Raw genomic sequence first — 12,755 nt, 5'->3', positions numbered from 1 at the left:
TCGTTTGGAGTTTTGACCGGCCAACCAGTTTAAATACAAGCGTAAACCATTTGATTTTTGAATTTATGTTGTAAAAGAGCTTTTAAATAATAAAAAATATTAATCATTTGTTTTTTAATTTAACATTTCAATTAATTATCTTAAGTATCCATTTTACATCACTGCAGTACACCCCTCCTCATTTCAACCTCAAATTTAACATATGTTGTTTGGATTATAAGGTAACAAACATAGCAAAATCAGAAGTGTTGGATTTGAAACTTCAAATCTAATGGCTGTAAAGAAAAATATAATGTATCAGGGGAAGCGTTAAGAAGCGGGACAAATTCAGACTTTAAGTTTTCTTTTTCTTGTTTTAATTTAATTTACTTATCCCCAAATAATTCAATGCTTGCATGACCATGAAATTAGTTGTGGTCCTAATATAAATTTTAGTAAATTTGCGTAAATATGTCAGGTTAATTAAATATGTATAATAATAATAATGACATTAATAAATAATAACAACAACAATAATGATGATGATGAAAATAATAGTAATAGTAGTAGTAATAATAATAATAATAATAGTATCGACAACAGCAATAGCAATAACAATAGTAATAAAATAATATTGAACATGAAAATAATAACAACAAAGATAATAATAATAAATAAAATTTATAATAATGATAATAACAACATGATGGACAACAATAATGATGATGACGACCGCAACGATGATAATAATTTATTATTATTATTATTATAAATATTGTTATATTATAATTTATTATTTTTAATTTTTAATTATTATTTAAATTAAGGATAAAATGGATATTATGAAATTTAGTTGGGGGTAAAACAATATTTTTAGAAGTGGAGTTCTAATTCCCAGCCTTCCAAGAATCAGAACTCTGGTAATGATTTCTAAATTTGACAAAGCCTTATATAATAAGGTAACAAGCATAAGAGTTTCAACAAGCATACCATAAAGATTTCGACACTTGTAGCTGGTACAAATATAAGTTTACCGGTTGAAGCCAATTGAAAAGATGGTCAAATTGTAAGGTAATAAACGCCTTTGGTTTTATAGATTTTAAAAGTTAAATCATAATCCCTTCATCCCTCGTGTGTGTCTCATTCACACCCATTCTTAATTATTAGACAATCATAAACCATTCAAGTAAAACACATTCATAATGGTTTTGGTTAATAAGAAGAATAAGAAAAGTATTGATGCCTTCCCTTGCCCATTCTATTCTTACTACCAATAAGCTTAATGTTGTGTTTACTAAACAATAATGTGAATTGAAATGAAGGAATCAAAATCAATAAGTTGTTTACCTGTAAAATGAAAGCTTGGAATAAGAATGGGAGCAGTGTAGACCCATAAATTTTGAAATCATTAAGAGTTCTCATTTTCAGGGGGTTAGAAATTAAAACTTATTTTATAAAATGATTTTTTTGCCCCCAACTAAATTTTTAATGCCCATTTTATGCTTAATTTAAATAATAATTAATAAAGAATAATAATAAAATTAATAAATTATTACTTCTTTTATTATTATTATTATTATTGTTGTTGTTGTTGTTATTAAAATTTATTATTGTTATTATTATTTTTGTCGTCATTATTATTATTGTTGCTATTATTATTTATTAATGTCATTATTATTATTATACATATTTAACTAACCTAACACCTTTACATAAATTTGCTAAGATTTACATTGAGGCAATGATTAATTTTATGGTCATGCGGGCATTCGATTATTTGCATAAATAAATTAAATAAAAAAGAAAACCTTCAAATTTGAATTTGTCCTGCTTCCTCACAATTCCTCTGATGCATTACTTTTTCTTTCCAACTGTTCATGCTTCTCATTTTGTTATGTTTGTTACCTTATCATGTTAAAAAGTAATCATTATAGACACCCAAAACAATGAATAGACTTGAATTAAGAGACTATAGTTAAACTTTTGATAAATTAAAAATTTTTTGTTTAAATTTTTAAAAATATAACATGGATTCCGGACTCTTGATACAACATCAATACAATGCATTCATCATTTCGATAAGAAATGATAAGACTTAATATCACACCATCTGCCATATCAATTATGATATAAATTTTGTATCATAGCTTTATAAACTTATCAAAATTATTCTTCCAATTAATGTTATTTTAAAATATTTAAATAAAATGTACGTAGATTTTTTTTAACATAGTTTTGTACATTCTCATCAAACAAAAAACTTGTAGGAAATTTTTATTATTCATGTACAATTTCACATTTATATCCAGACGATATATTGTGTGTTGAAAAATATTATTAAAGTGTTTCTTAAACAAGATTTGTATGCATATTCTCGTTATCTTTTTTTTTTTTTCTTTCTTCTCAAATTATTTTTCTTTTAAACTAGTGGTATAGTTTTTTTAATTAAAAATGTTTGATATATTGGAGGGAACTATAACGTTTCTTCTAATTATTTTTTCATTATTTGCAGTTACTTGAATGATGAAGCACTAAACATTGATAAAGACTCGCATGGTAAAGCTTTAATAATTGATATAGCAGTAAATTACAGAACAAACAATGACAAATAGTACAGCAAAATTATGAGAAAATAATGAAAAAGATGAATGAGTGTACTTAACATATTTTCTCGACGAAGAGATTATTTGTCACCGAATACCAAATTATTCATAAGTTTATTGAAAAAAAAAATCAATTAAATTTGATATAAGATTAACAACACTTGCAATATTTCAGTTTATCAAACAATTTGGAATTTTGGATACAAAGAAGAAGACAAAATAACCCCTAAACATAACAATAGACTATCTTTTATCATCTTGCATTAATCCCTTAAAATTTTAAAAATATTTTTTTACTTGCATAATTTAAAAGTGTTTAATAAGTCAATTATATTTAACTTCTTGGAGAATTGAGACTACTTCTAAATTAATATAAATTAAATTATTGTGTAACTTAACAACATCCATTTTGGAAAAGATTATTTTACAACAAAAAGAAAATTATTTCACGGTGAACCACGAACAGGATCCAATTCGATCACATTTCACGCTGTATTTGTGTTGTACCTTAGTCAAAAAGCATGCCCCACGTTGAATTAGACAGGGTAATTCCGCCATAGAGGTACACCTAGTCGTTAAGAACAATGAGATCATAACCACAGGATTAAATTCGTCTCTGGCGAATGAATTGGCGATTACGCAAAACGCAATCGACCGCTTTTCAAAAGTGGAAACCAAAATTTAAAAAAAAAAAAAAAATTGACCAGTTTTTGGTCATTTTGCCGGTGTGAGCAGACAATCTGTCCTCGTCTCCAAACAAACGTTATTATATTTAATCAACCAACGTATACGAAAGAAATTGAATAAAATCACGCAATTGAATTGAAGATCAATTTTTAATTTCATTTTTGGTTGACAGATCGATCTGGATTTGGTTTCAGCGATGGATGTGCCTAGCTCATGGGACGCTTTACGCAAACAGGTCCAGTTTCCTCTGAATTTGGCTTTTTTAATTTATTTTTCTTTTTCATATTTGATTTGTTATATGAAAATTTGGTGTTACTGTAACTAATTCTCAACCCTTTGATCTGTTGAATTGATAGTTTCTCGGTTAGATCTTAGGTTCATTGGTTGGATTGCGAATGAGATGCATTTGGATCTGATTAGATTGTTTTTAACTGTTGGATTTCCAATTACTGAGACTTTGAATAGCTTTATATTGGCCAATTATTGTTCACGCTAATTCAATCATATGATTAGATTGAATTTCTTTATGAAGTAGAGGTATGTATTTAGCTAATTAATGTAGGATTACTCCAGTTGGTGATGTGGAACTTGGGTGATTCACGATAATCAAACGCAAGATCTTTTAATCTCTCCCCTCTTTGCTTTTGATGTCTTCGTGGTAGGTGGTGGCTGAAGTGGTATTTCATACATTTGTAATAATGTGACTCATCAAGTGTCTATATTGTTTGCCTTGCGCTTACACTAGAGAAGGATAGTGGGTTGGATCAACTTGTACTGGGATGCTTTCTTTAAGGATGTGGAACTTGGACTGTTCCCACTGGAATTGTCTTTACAGAGAACTTCCTGAAATTTTGAATTTTGTACATTTTGGATGGCATGAAGCTTAGTATTTTGATGGAAGGCTTATAAAAGTAATATGATATTTACTGTCTCAAATCTTAATTGGTTGTATGATTCTTGTGGCTATAACCTTTGAGCATGTCAATTGTCAAAGAATGTGGTGTTATTTAATAAGGACTGATTAAAATAAGGATTTGATGGTTTATATTCAGAGGTACTAACATCTTATCATATTTCAGGTAGTCCATTAAAACTTTATAAATTTCTTGGTAGAAACTGTTGTCTCTGAAGTTCCTCTACTGATTTAGCTCTTACCTTCTATTTCAATTTTGAATTGGTTGACGAATTCTCTCTGTTCTCTAAATTGCAGGTCTTAGATTTGTGCTTTGTTAGAAATATATATATTAACCTGTTATTTTCAATTGCAGGCGAGAAAGCTGGAAGCACAGTTGGATGAGCAGATGCATTCCTATCGTAAGTTGGTTTCCTCTAAGGGTTCTACAAAGGTTGACGCCGCAGAGAATGATCTTGAATCTGGGATAGATTGGTTGCTGAAACAGCTACAACAAGTAAATATACAAATGCAAGATTGGGTATCGTCAGGAGGATCCGAAATGGTTTCACATACTTTGACTCGTCATCAGGAAATTCTTCAAGATCTTACTCAGGTATCATGGCTTCTTACTTAATGTCCTAAAGGTTTAGTGAGCTTGATTGACATTTTGTTGTTTGAATTCTTTTCCCTTAAGTCCCAATCTAAAAAGTTTCAGGAATATTGTTAGTTGCTTCAGTGTAATGCGTCGTTCACGTATCGCAGGGGCTACTGGCCTAGCACTTCATTACCATTTTATCTTGTTCACACATGGCATATGTATTCAATGTTCAGTTTTTAGGAACAGTTAAGTTGTTTTCCTTTTTTAATTTAGCGCTGATGTGTGTTTGACAAAATGATGCATTTTTGACATTTAGCCTTATTTTGCTTTCACTTTCTCACATATTTACTTCCATAATTTCACAATATTTGTGCATAGTCTGGTTTGTAGTTGTGCAATCTGTCCATTCCCGTTCATTAACTAGCCTACAAGATCTGCTCTTTCCATATGTCTATTTCTTGTTGTCCATCTTCATTCTTATTGATGGATTTAAAACTGACTATTGATAAACAATAATATCCCATTCGGAACTCACTGTTTACTGATTCTGTAAAGTTTGTTTCAGACTTGAGGTCAGCTGGAGTCTTGTCTAAAATGACCTTTTTGATAGTCCATTTGCTTTGAATTATTAGATCTCTGATCAGATACCAACTTCTTGTTAGACATGATTGAAGTGCAGGAGTTTTATCGTCTCCGCTCCAGCCTTAAAGCTAAGCAAGAGCATGCTTCGCTACTTGAGGACTTTAGGGAGTTTGATCGGACCAGATTAGATTTAGAAGATGGTGTTGGTTCTCCAGAGCAAGCTTTACTTAAAGAACACGCGACTATTAATCGAAGTACAGGACAGGTATGTGATGGTATAAATAATACTTCTTTTTGGTAAATTTGGGAATGCCATTTTAGTTAGTTTCTTTTTGACATAATTCTTATGACTCCTGTGAATTCAAAATGTTCATGCTTGTAAAATAACAATGCGCTTTTAGAGCCATGGTCATTGTGTGTTGTGGAGAACCTTTGGAGCTTCCTGGCGATATTAGTTATTGTAAAGCTAATACAGTGATGGCTGAAGAGAATTTTAGGCCCAAAGAAAAAGTTCTTATTTTGGCATCTCATACTTAATAGAAGGGTAAATAAAAATTTATATCAAATATTTATTGGACTCAATAGTGTAGTTACAAACACCAGCTCCTATAATGAAGATCAACATGGTAAGAAAAGAAGGTGCAGGGTAATAGAATTGGAATATTAGTTATAGTTACTGGAAATATAGAATGCCTTTCGGTAGCAAAACGTTAATTCTTTTTTATCTCTCTCTTCTTTTGGTTGTTTTTTGTTGTTGTAATCCTAATAGGAGAATATATTGAGATACTGAAGTTTAAAAAAAGGAAAAATAAATTTGTAGATGGTGCAAGGCAAGGACGGATGCAGCACATGACCAGTGGGTGCTCAAGCCCCCACTGGCCAAAAAAAAAAAATATTTTAAATAAAAGAGAAAAATATTTTAATTTTCTAATTAATCTCCATAAAATTTAAACTTTAACTTTTAAGAAATATAAAAACCTATATTTTAATTAAAAATAATGATAGTCCACCACCCAAAATATTTTTTATTCTGAAAAATATGGTTAATTCTTCCTGTTTATATAATAATAGTAGAACGAACGTTTTCAGTAATAAAACTTATGAAGAATCATCTTTGGAATCGGATGGGATAAGTGATAGTTTGGTTGTTTATATAGGAAACAATAAATTTAATAATATTGATAATGAGTCTATTGCATAACATTTTTAAAATATAAAAATACGTAGAGACCAATTATAAATGTATTAGCAAATATTTTATATATTCAAAATTTTAGTTTTTATATTTTGCTATTATCTAATTTAGCCCCCGGTAAATTATTTTTTTAGATCCGCCACTGGTGCAAGGGACGATTAATTAGTTGGGGGGAGAGAGAGATAGAGAGTGGGGGGGAAACAAGGCTTTTGGCTTGATTTTCGGAAAGAGTAAAGAGGAAGAGTTTTAAAAACAAAGTCTAACTACACAAAATCACAAATTAGTTGGGTTTAAAGATTTTAGATAAAAGATAAGTCATAAATATCGATGTTTATCTCCTAATTTTAGCTAATAAAATTTCAATTAGATAGGAAAGATCAATATATAATTAAATGCATATTATATGAGGCCTTAGGCAAGTGCCCAAGTTGCCTACCTATTGACCTGTCCTGAGTTAATGATTTGATATATATGGAAAGTTATCATGTAGAAGGACACTAGCATACATAGATTTATTGGATCTTGTGAAGTTATGTTCGTGTTGGTATTGAAGATTTGGGCTAGGGTTGCACAGACTTCGGCTGTAATGGCCTGCACTCCCTTGTAAATGCTCACCTATTTTTCTTTCCAAGAATGAGTGAAGCAAGTGATTTTCATTTTTCCTTTTGCTTGAGTAAGCAAAACAGTTAAATTCTTAAATCTTTCTAGAGAGTTTAACTCTGCAAGTTGAACAAAAATATGGATAGTTTTGTTCCACTATCTCTATACTTAAATTGTGGTTATTATGTGTGTTCGAAGTAGAAAATTCTTTTTCATGCTAAACCATTGTGCATTTTGTTCTTAATGGGAAAAGGCAGCCAACTGTTGCCTGTTGCTTTAAAACTCCCTTTACCGTAGGTGGGATTATGTTCAAATTTGTTACTTTGAATGACGGGATTTAGATGTCTAGTTTAGTTTGAAGTTGCTTGATGCTGTTTGAAAATGTTCTTCTAACTTATTCAAATTCTTCAGTATATCCAATTTTTTTGTGAACTTCTGCCTGTAAAGGCAATAATAGATGGTGTTATTTTGAGTTCATCTGATAGTTTCAGTTGACTGGAAGCTTTATCGTGTCTTTACTCTCTCATCATCTTGCATTGTGCATTGTATAACCTTCTTCTAGCAGTGTTTTTATGAATTTCACACTATCTACATTGAACAAAAATGAATTTTACTTCAGGAAATCAGTACTGGTGCTGGTGCACTCTTTGGAAGCTGATGTTAACTTCTGATGTGTAATGCCACATAGGACCAGTGCTTTAGTTTGAGTGAACATTCACATCTTATTTTTGTATAACAGTCCATGCCTCTTTGTTTGCTAGAAGTGGATTGCATAGCATCTCCATTTCTTTTTCCATTGCATATGCTTCTTCCATGACGGTTTTGCGGATATGGGCTTGAGATGTATTACAATCCTTTGGCTCTATAATTCTTTACCTATTCTTGGCGTTGGATATAACTTGATCTAGTGGATCGAAGTTCTATGACCATTTGTAACTTAGTCTTTAATGAGGGATGGCAATCTGACATTTGCAATGCTGTAACCAATTTTAACCTTACTGTAAGCATGTGGGTTCTGACTAAACCGGTATATTTTCCATTCAGTAGTTTAAAAAATATGTATGAAGAAAGATAGCCATCCAAGCTGGAAGTATATATTTTCTTCAGAAAGTTAATATGTGCTTGGCATCAGAAGTGCTGTGTGGATGGGGTAAGTTTCGATTTTTAATCACATGCAACACTTACCCTGCATGTTAAGCTTAAAAATTATTTAAGTACCGGTGTGCTTGGTGGATTTTGGGCTGAATAGAAGGTTATTAAGGTTTACAAGAATAGCATGTTTTCAGATGCATGAAATTTTAATATATTACAGTTGGTACAATCGAGTGGCCTTTTTGCAATGTAATCTTTTTGGCATTCATTGTTAGAGAAACATAAAAAATATTTATTTTCTTCTGGAAATATCAGAGAAAGTGTGGATTTCATTCATCTACCTTTATTTTGCTTCTATAATGAATTGTGTCCAGATTTAAAAGATGCTTATGATGTACTTTTCATCTGGAGCTTTTGCAAGAGCAATGTTGGTGGTAGCTTAGACCATTTCATTTTGCAGGACTTCTTATTAATTATTAGATAAACAAATGAAGTCTTGTGTTTCTGTAATTAAATCAGTTACTCTGCATATTAAAATGGTCCTAAAAGAAACTTTCTCTATAGATATGTATTTTTTGGGATATTATTTTTCTAAAGGATGTTAAAGAAGGAAGCGTGAATTGTTTCTAATTTTTAGCTATAACTTTTCACTAAAGTTTGCGCTTATTGTGGTGCTGCAGATGGATTCTGTGATTTCTCAAGCTCAAGCAACTCTCGGTGCTCTGGCCTTTCAACGTTCAACATTTGGGGGCATCAATTCAAAGCTCAGCAATGTTAGCAGTCGACTCCCATCGGTATGAATACCCGTTATTGTGGTACCTTTATTATTTTCAACATTTGCTACAGGTATTTACTGTATAGAGCTTTTATAGTTTGCCTGAGAAAGAAATTCTTTTTTGTTCTGCGGTACCTTGATTTTTAAGTAAGAGTTAAAATGCTCAACGGATTGATAGCAGAGAAATTAAGTGCAAGTTTGGGATTGTGGTGGACTCCGAAGTTATGTTCAAATTGTCTAATTATTTTACCAAACATAACTGATTTTAGTTGCTCTTTTGGATCCAATAAGTAGCAATCATCAAATAAGTGATCATCAAACATAATTTGAAAGTAGATTCTCAAAGAAGTGATTGATCGACAATCCACGACAATCCCAAACACGCATTGAGTATCTACAAGAGATGATAGTAAATGACTAAAGCAAAATGGTGATTTAGTTAAAACTCTTAAAGTGGATTTGATGATTGCAATAGAAGAAGGATATGCAAGTGTTTTGGTAAATAATGTTAAAATCAGTCGAGGACAAGCAAAGAACACAGTGGAGTGTTATCATAGGACTAAAGCATCCTTGACATTACATTTTTACTAGGTTGAGTTGTTTTTTCTGTATTTATTGATATACCGCTTCAACGCAATGCTGCAGGTAAATCAAATCCTCTCATCAATAAAGAGGAAAAAGTCTATGGACACTATCATACTTGCCCTTGTAGCATCTGTATGCACATTTCTGATTTTTATCTACTGGGTGACCAAGTGAGAATGTGTTGATAATCATCGTGTTTCTGATCTTCGGCTAATGGAGGGCCATGGTTCACGTGTTGTTTCATGGTGAAATATTTCGGGTTGGTGGGAGTTTATGTCCTTCTGTGTAGCCGTACGGAATGTCCAGGAAAAGGCCAGCACAATAGGTGTATAGATACATCATTCATGGTAAGTGAAGGTTCGGTATAAGACATTCTTTTTGTTATGGCTTCGGCTCATATCTCAGATTCTATGTCTATTTGTTTGTTGTAAAATAGGGATTGCTCCTGTTCTAATTCCTTGAAAAAAGATACAGAAGAATGTAATACAAGGCGAAATTGTTACGAATGGCTGAGACTGAAAATGTTCTTTTAACTTGGATTTCGAGAGCTGTCCGTGTGTTTTTTTTTTTTTTTTTGGGTTGTTTTTACAAGATATCATTATTCAAAGGACTGTTCTGGAAAATAGAATTTTTATAGACCTCGTCTACTGAACTAAGAGAAGGGTCCATCAGGGATCTAATCTTGAGATGGGTAGTGGTTAAAAAAATTAAATTGGATTTTGCCGATCTTCTATTGAAAAAGAAAAAAAAATGAAAAAAAATAACTATACCAAGGGGTTTCCCACATTGAGTCAATTCATACTTATATAATATAAATATTTGACAATAACTATTTGACCCATAGATACTTGTAATTATTTAATCCTAAGTCAAACATTTAATTCTAAGCAGCCATAACTTCTCATGTGGTATCTAAACATGATTGTGCTTGTGCACAGAAGAGGAATATATGCAAGTTCTGATGATAAATTTTAGGAGGAAGCGAATATCAATTGAGATAGTGATGCAAAAGACTTTATGGCTTTTCTCTTCAAACAAGTTCCAATCTACTGACAGCATGATACAGATGGACAGAGGAATCTAACAACACGATTTGGGGTCCAATTTGATTAGACAAAGCAAAGGCAAACCCAACAAAGGAATCTCATTAGCTTTATTAATTTCTCTCTCACCAATAGGCAATAGACAAAGCAGATAATTTCAAACATGGTAAGTGCTTTCACAATCAATGACATCGGTCCCTTTTTATCTTCTGTTTTATCAACTTAAAGTTCGACTCTTGATGCTTATCTCAAAAGACCTGATGAGAATTGAGACCATGGTGCGAACAATGCCGATGAATAATAATTCATGATAAAGTTTGTGATGAACAAGCACTATGGGAGGCAACTAAGGGGCCTCTCCACATCAACTTCCCCATCTACTTGTCGGCCACTTGTCGCCGTACCCAGGTGCTTCGTCACCACAAGACGACAGAACGACACGTGGGAACGTCCCATTGGGTTTCAATTTTGCTGAAGTTTCAGATGCGTGTACAAAAGGGGTTTTTGAGAAAAGGGCATGCACATAAGCACATTTTTATTAAATGGGAAGATGGCGCTTGATCAACTTTACTTTTCATTTTCACGTACGAAAGTAGATTTCTTCGGTCAGCCACATTAGATGAACAATTTGTGGGCTTAAACCTAAACAAGAATTTTTGTCTTTTTGAGGTTGCCACTTTGAATGGTTTGAAAATTGATTCAACAATTATCCTTATATTGTGTGCATGTTCTTCAGTGTGTGTGCGTGCGTGCCAAGATAGTGATTTATGTTTTTTTCTTGAATCACATTATTTTATTCTACTACTATTATTATTATTGTTGTTATTATTATTATTATTGCTTCATCCTTTTTATCATTTTAGTACCTATTTAGGGCTATCATTGTCCTAGGCTCAAGTTAGCTAGGTAGCAAGTTAATGTGTTACTTTCATAGTGGCCATGGCCAACCCCACCACAATTGGCATTAATCGGCAATATTTGATTCCCCATGCCTTATCAACTGAAACCTCGGACAGCATAATGTAAACTGCTGCCTTCTCATATCTGTCTTCAAAATTGGCATTTGATCTAATACACACCTTCAATTTGGACATGTGAAATGATTGAGCTTTACATTATTATGAGCATAATTGATTCTTTTTTCAACTTGCAACTCCAAAGTCAATAATTCTCTCAACACAAACAATGTAATTAGTTAATGGACCTCTTATGAAATTTGATAGATAAAAATAATGTCAAGTTTATACCATTTACACGTGGGGCATTGAGAATAATTGGAATTTGTTTAAAAATACTAGATGATTATATGGGTCTCATAAAATTAAATACCTAAATTATTATGGCACAGTAGTACTTTGTTAGGATAATTTGATCATTATGGCACAATAGTACTTTGTTAAGATAATTTCATCATTTTATATTTTTAAGGTAAAATAGTTAAATTAAATCTATCTTTTCTATCTTTTTTACTTCTCTACTTTAACCCTACCTATTAATAGGAGGAAAAATAAAGTTCTAAAACATCAACTTCTTATTAGTGGTAGGATTCGCACATGTTCTACCTCAACTTTCAAGTTCTGTCATTGTCTATTGGACAAAAATTCCCACTGATAACTCAGTTTATCTTTAAACAATTTTAGTGGTGCAAAATGGTCAGAGATCTAAGATTCTAAGTAAAAATAAATAAATAAATGAGTAATTTTCTAAACTTATTCTTTATTCCAATATTCTTAAAAATAATATGATTTTTTTTTTCTATAATTACATTATTGAAGTGAGCGGGTTTCCACAACTTGTGGGCCGAAGCCAAGTCAAAAAAATATGTATCCCACTTTCACAAACTTAAATATAGATGGTTTAGACTTTGGCCCCTAAAGTATTTCAACTTTGATGTTTTCCCCCCCACGGGACACAGATTACCGTCCTTGCAAGGAGTATTATTGCCCAGCATGTGTTCTCTACAAGGAAGTGTTCAAAGCGTTTTGTTGCGCAATTAAAAACAATCACTTCAACAATTTAAAAACACTTTTGCAATATTAAATTCATTCCCTAATGCAGCACTCATATAAGTTTTTATATACAGGAATGCCACTTTCGTCGTTTGTAAAAAAATTGTTTTAC

General features: G+C 31.7%; 1 protein-coding gene across 2 annotated transcripts; it reads left to right on the top strand.

Moving 5' to 3' along the window:
* Nucleotides 1-3,190: 3,190 nt before the first annotated feature.
* On the top strand, nucleotides 3,191-10,547 carry LOC18035845 (Golgi SNAP receptor complex member 1-1). Of its 2 annotated transcripts, XR_002904670.1 has the most exons (6): nucleotides 3,191-3,504; nucleotides 4,538-4,777; nucleotides 5,442-5,609; nucleotides 8,912-9,025; nucleotides 9,652-9,938; nucleotides 10,530-10,547. XR_002904670.1 is itself a non-coding variant. In XM_006427526.2 (5 exons), the coding sequence occupies exons 1-5, from the start codon at nucleotides 3,466-3,468 to the stop codon at nucleotides 9,763-9,765; spliced, it is 675 nt and encodes a 224-aa protein (XP_006427589.1). In that variant the 5' UTR covers nucleotides 3,191-3,465; the 3' UTR covers nucleotides 9,766-10,095. The 2 variants fall into 2 exon arrangements, 1 of the variants encoding a protein (XP_006427589.1); XM_006427526.2 differs by lacking the exon at nucleotides 10,530-10,547 and having other exon boundaries at nucleotides 9,652-10,095.
* Nucleotides 10,548-12,755: the final 2,208 nt, after the last annotated feature.

Source organism: Citrus clementina, unplaced genomic scaffold, assembly GCF_000493195.1.
Source record: "Citrus clementina cultivar Clemenules unplaced genomic scaffold, Citrus_clementina_v1.0 scaffold_7, whole genome shotgun sequence".
Lineage (NCBI taxonomy): Eukaryota > Viridiplantae > Streptophyta > Magnoliopsida > Sapindales > Rutaceae > Citrus > Citrus x clementina.
This window is presented reverse-complemented; position numbering and strand designations above follow the sequence as displayed.

What these genes read in the sequence shown, in the direction of transcription:
- LOC18035845 (XM_006427526.2), top strand. Translation starts at nt 3,466, where the DNA reads ATGGATGTGCCTAGCTCATGGGACGCTTTACGCAAACAG. An exon ending in TTCTTCAAGATCTTACTCAG is followed by an intron (nt 4,778 to 5,441) that starts GTATCATGGCTT and finishes ATTGAAGTGCAG; the next exon opens with GAGTTTTATCGTCTCCGCTC. An exon ending in TTAGCAGTCGACTCCCATCG is followed by an intron (nt 9,026 to 9,651) that starts GTATGAATACCC and finishes GCAATGCTGCAG; the next exon opens with GTAAATCAAATCCTCTCATC.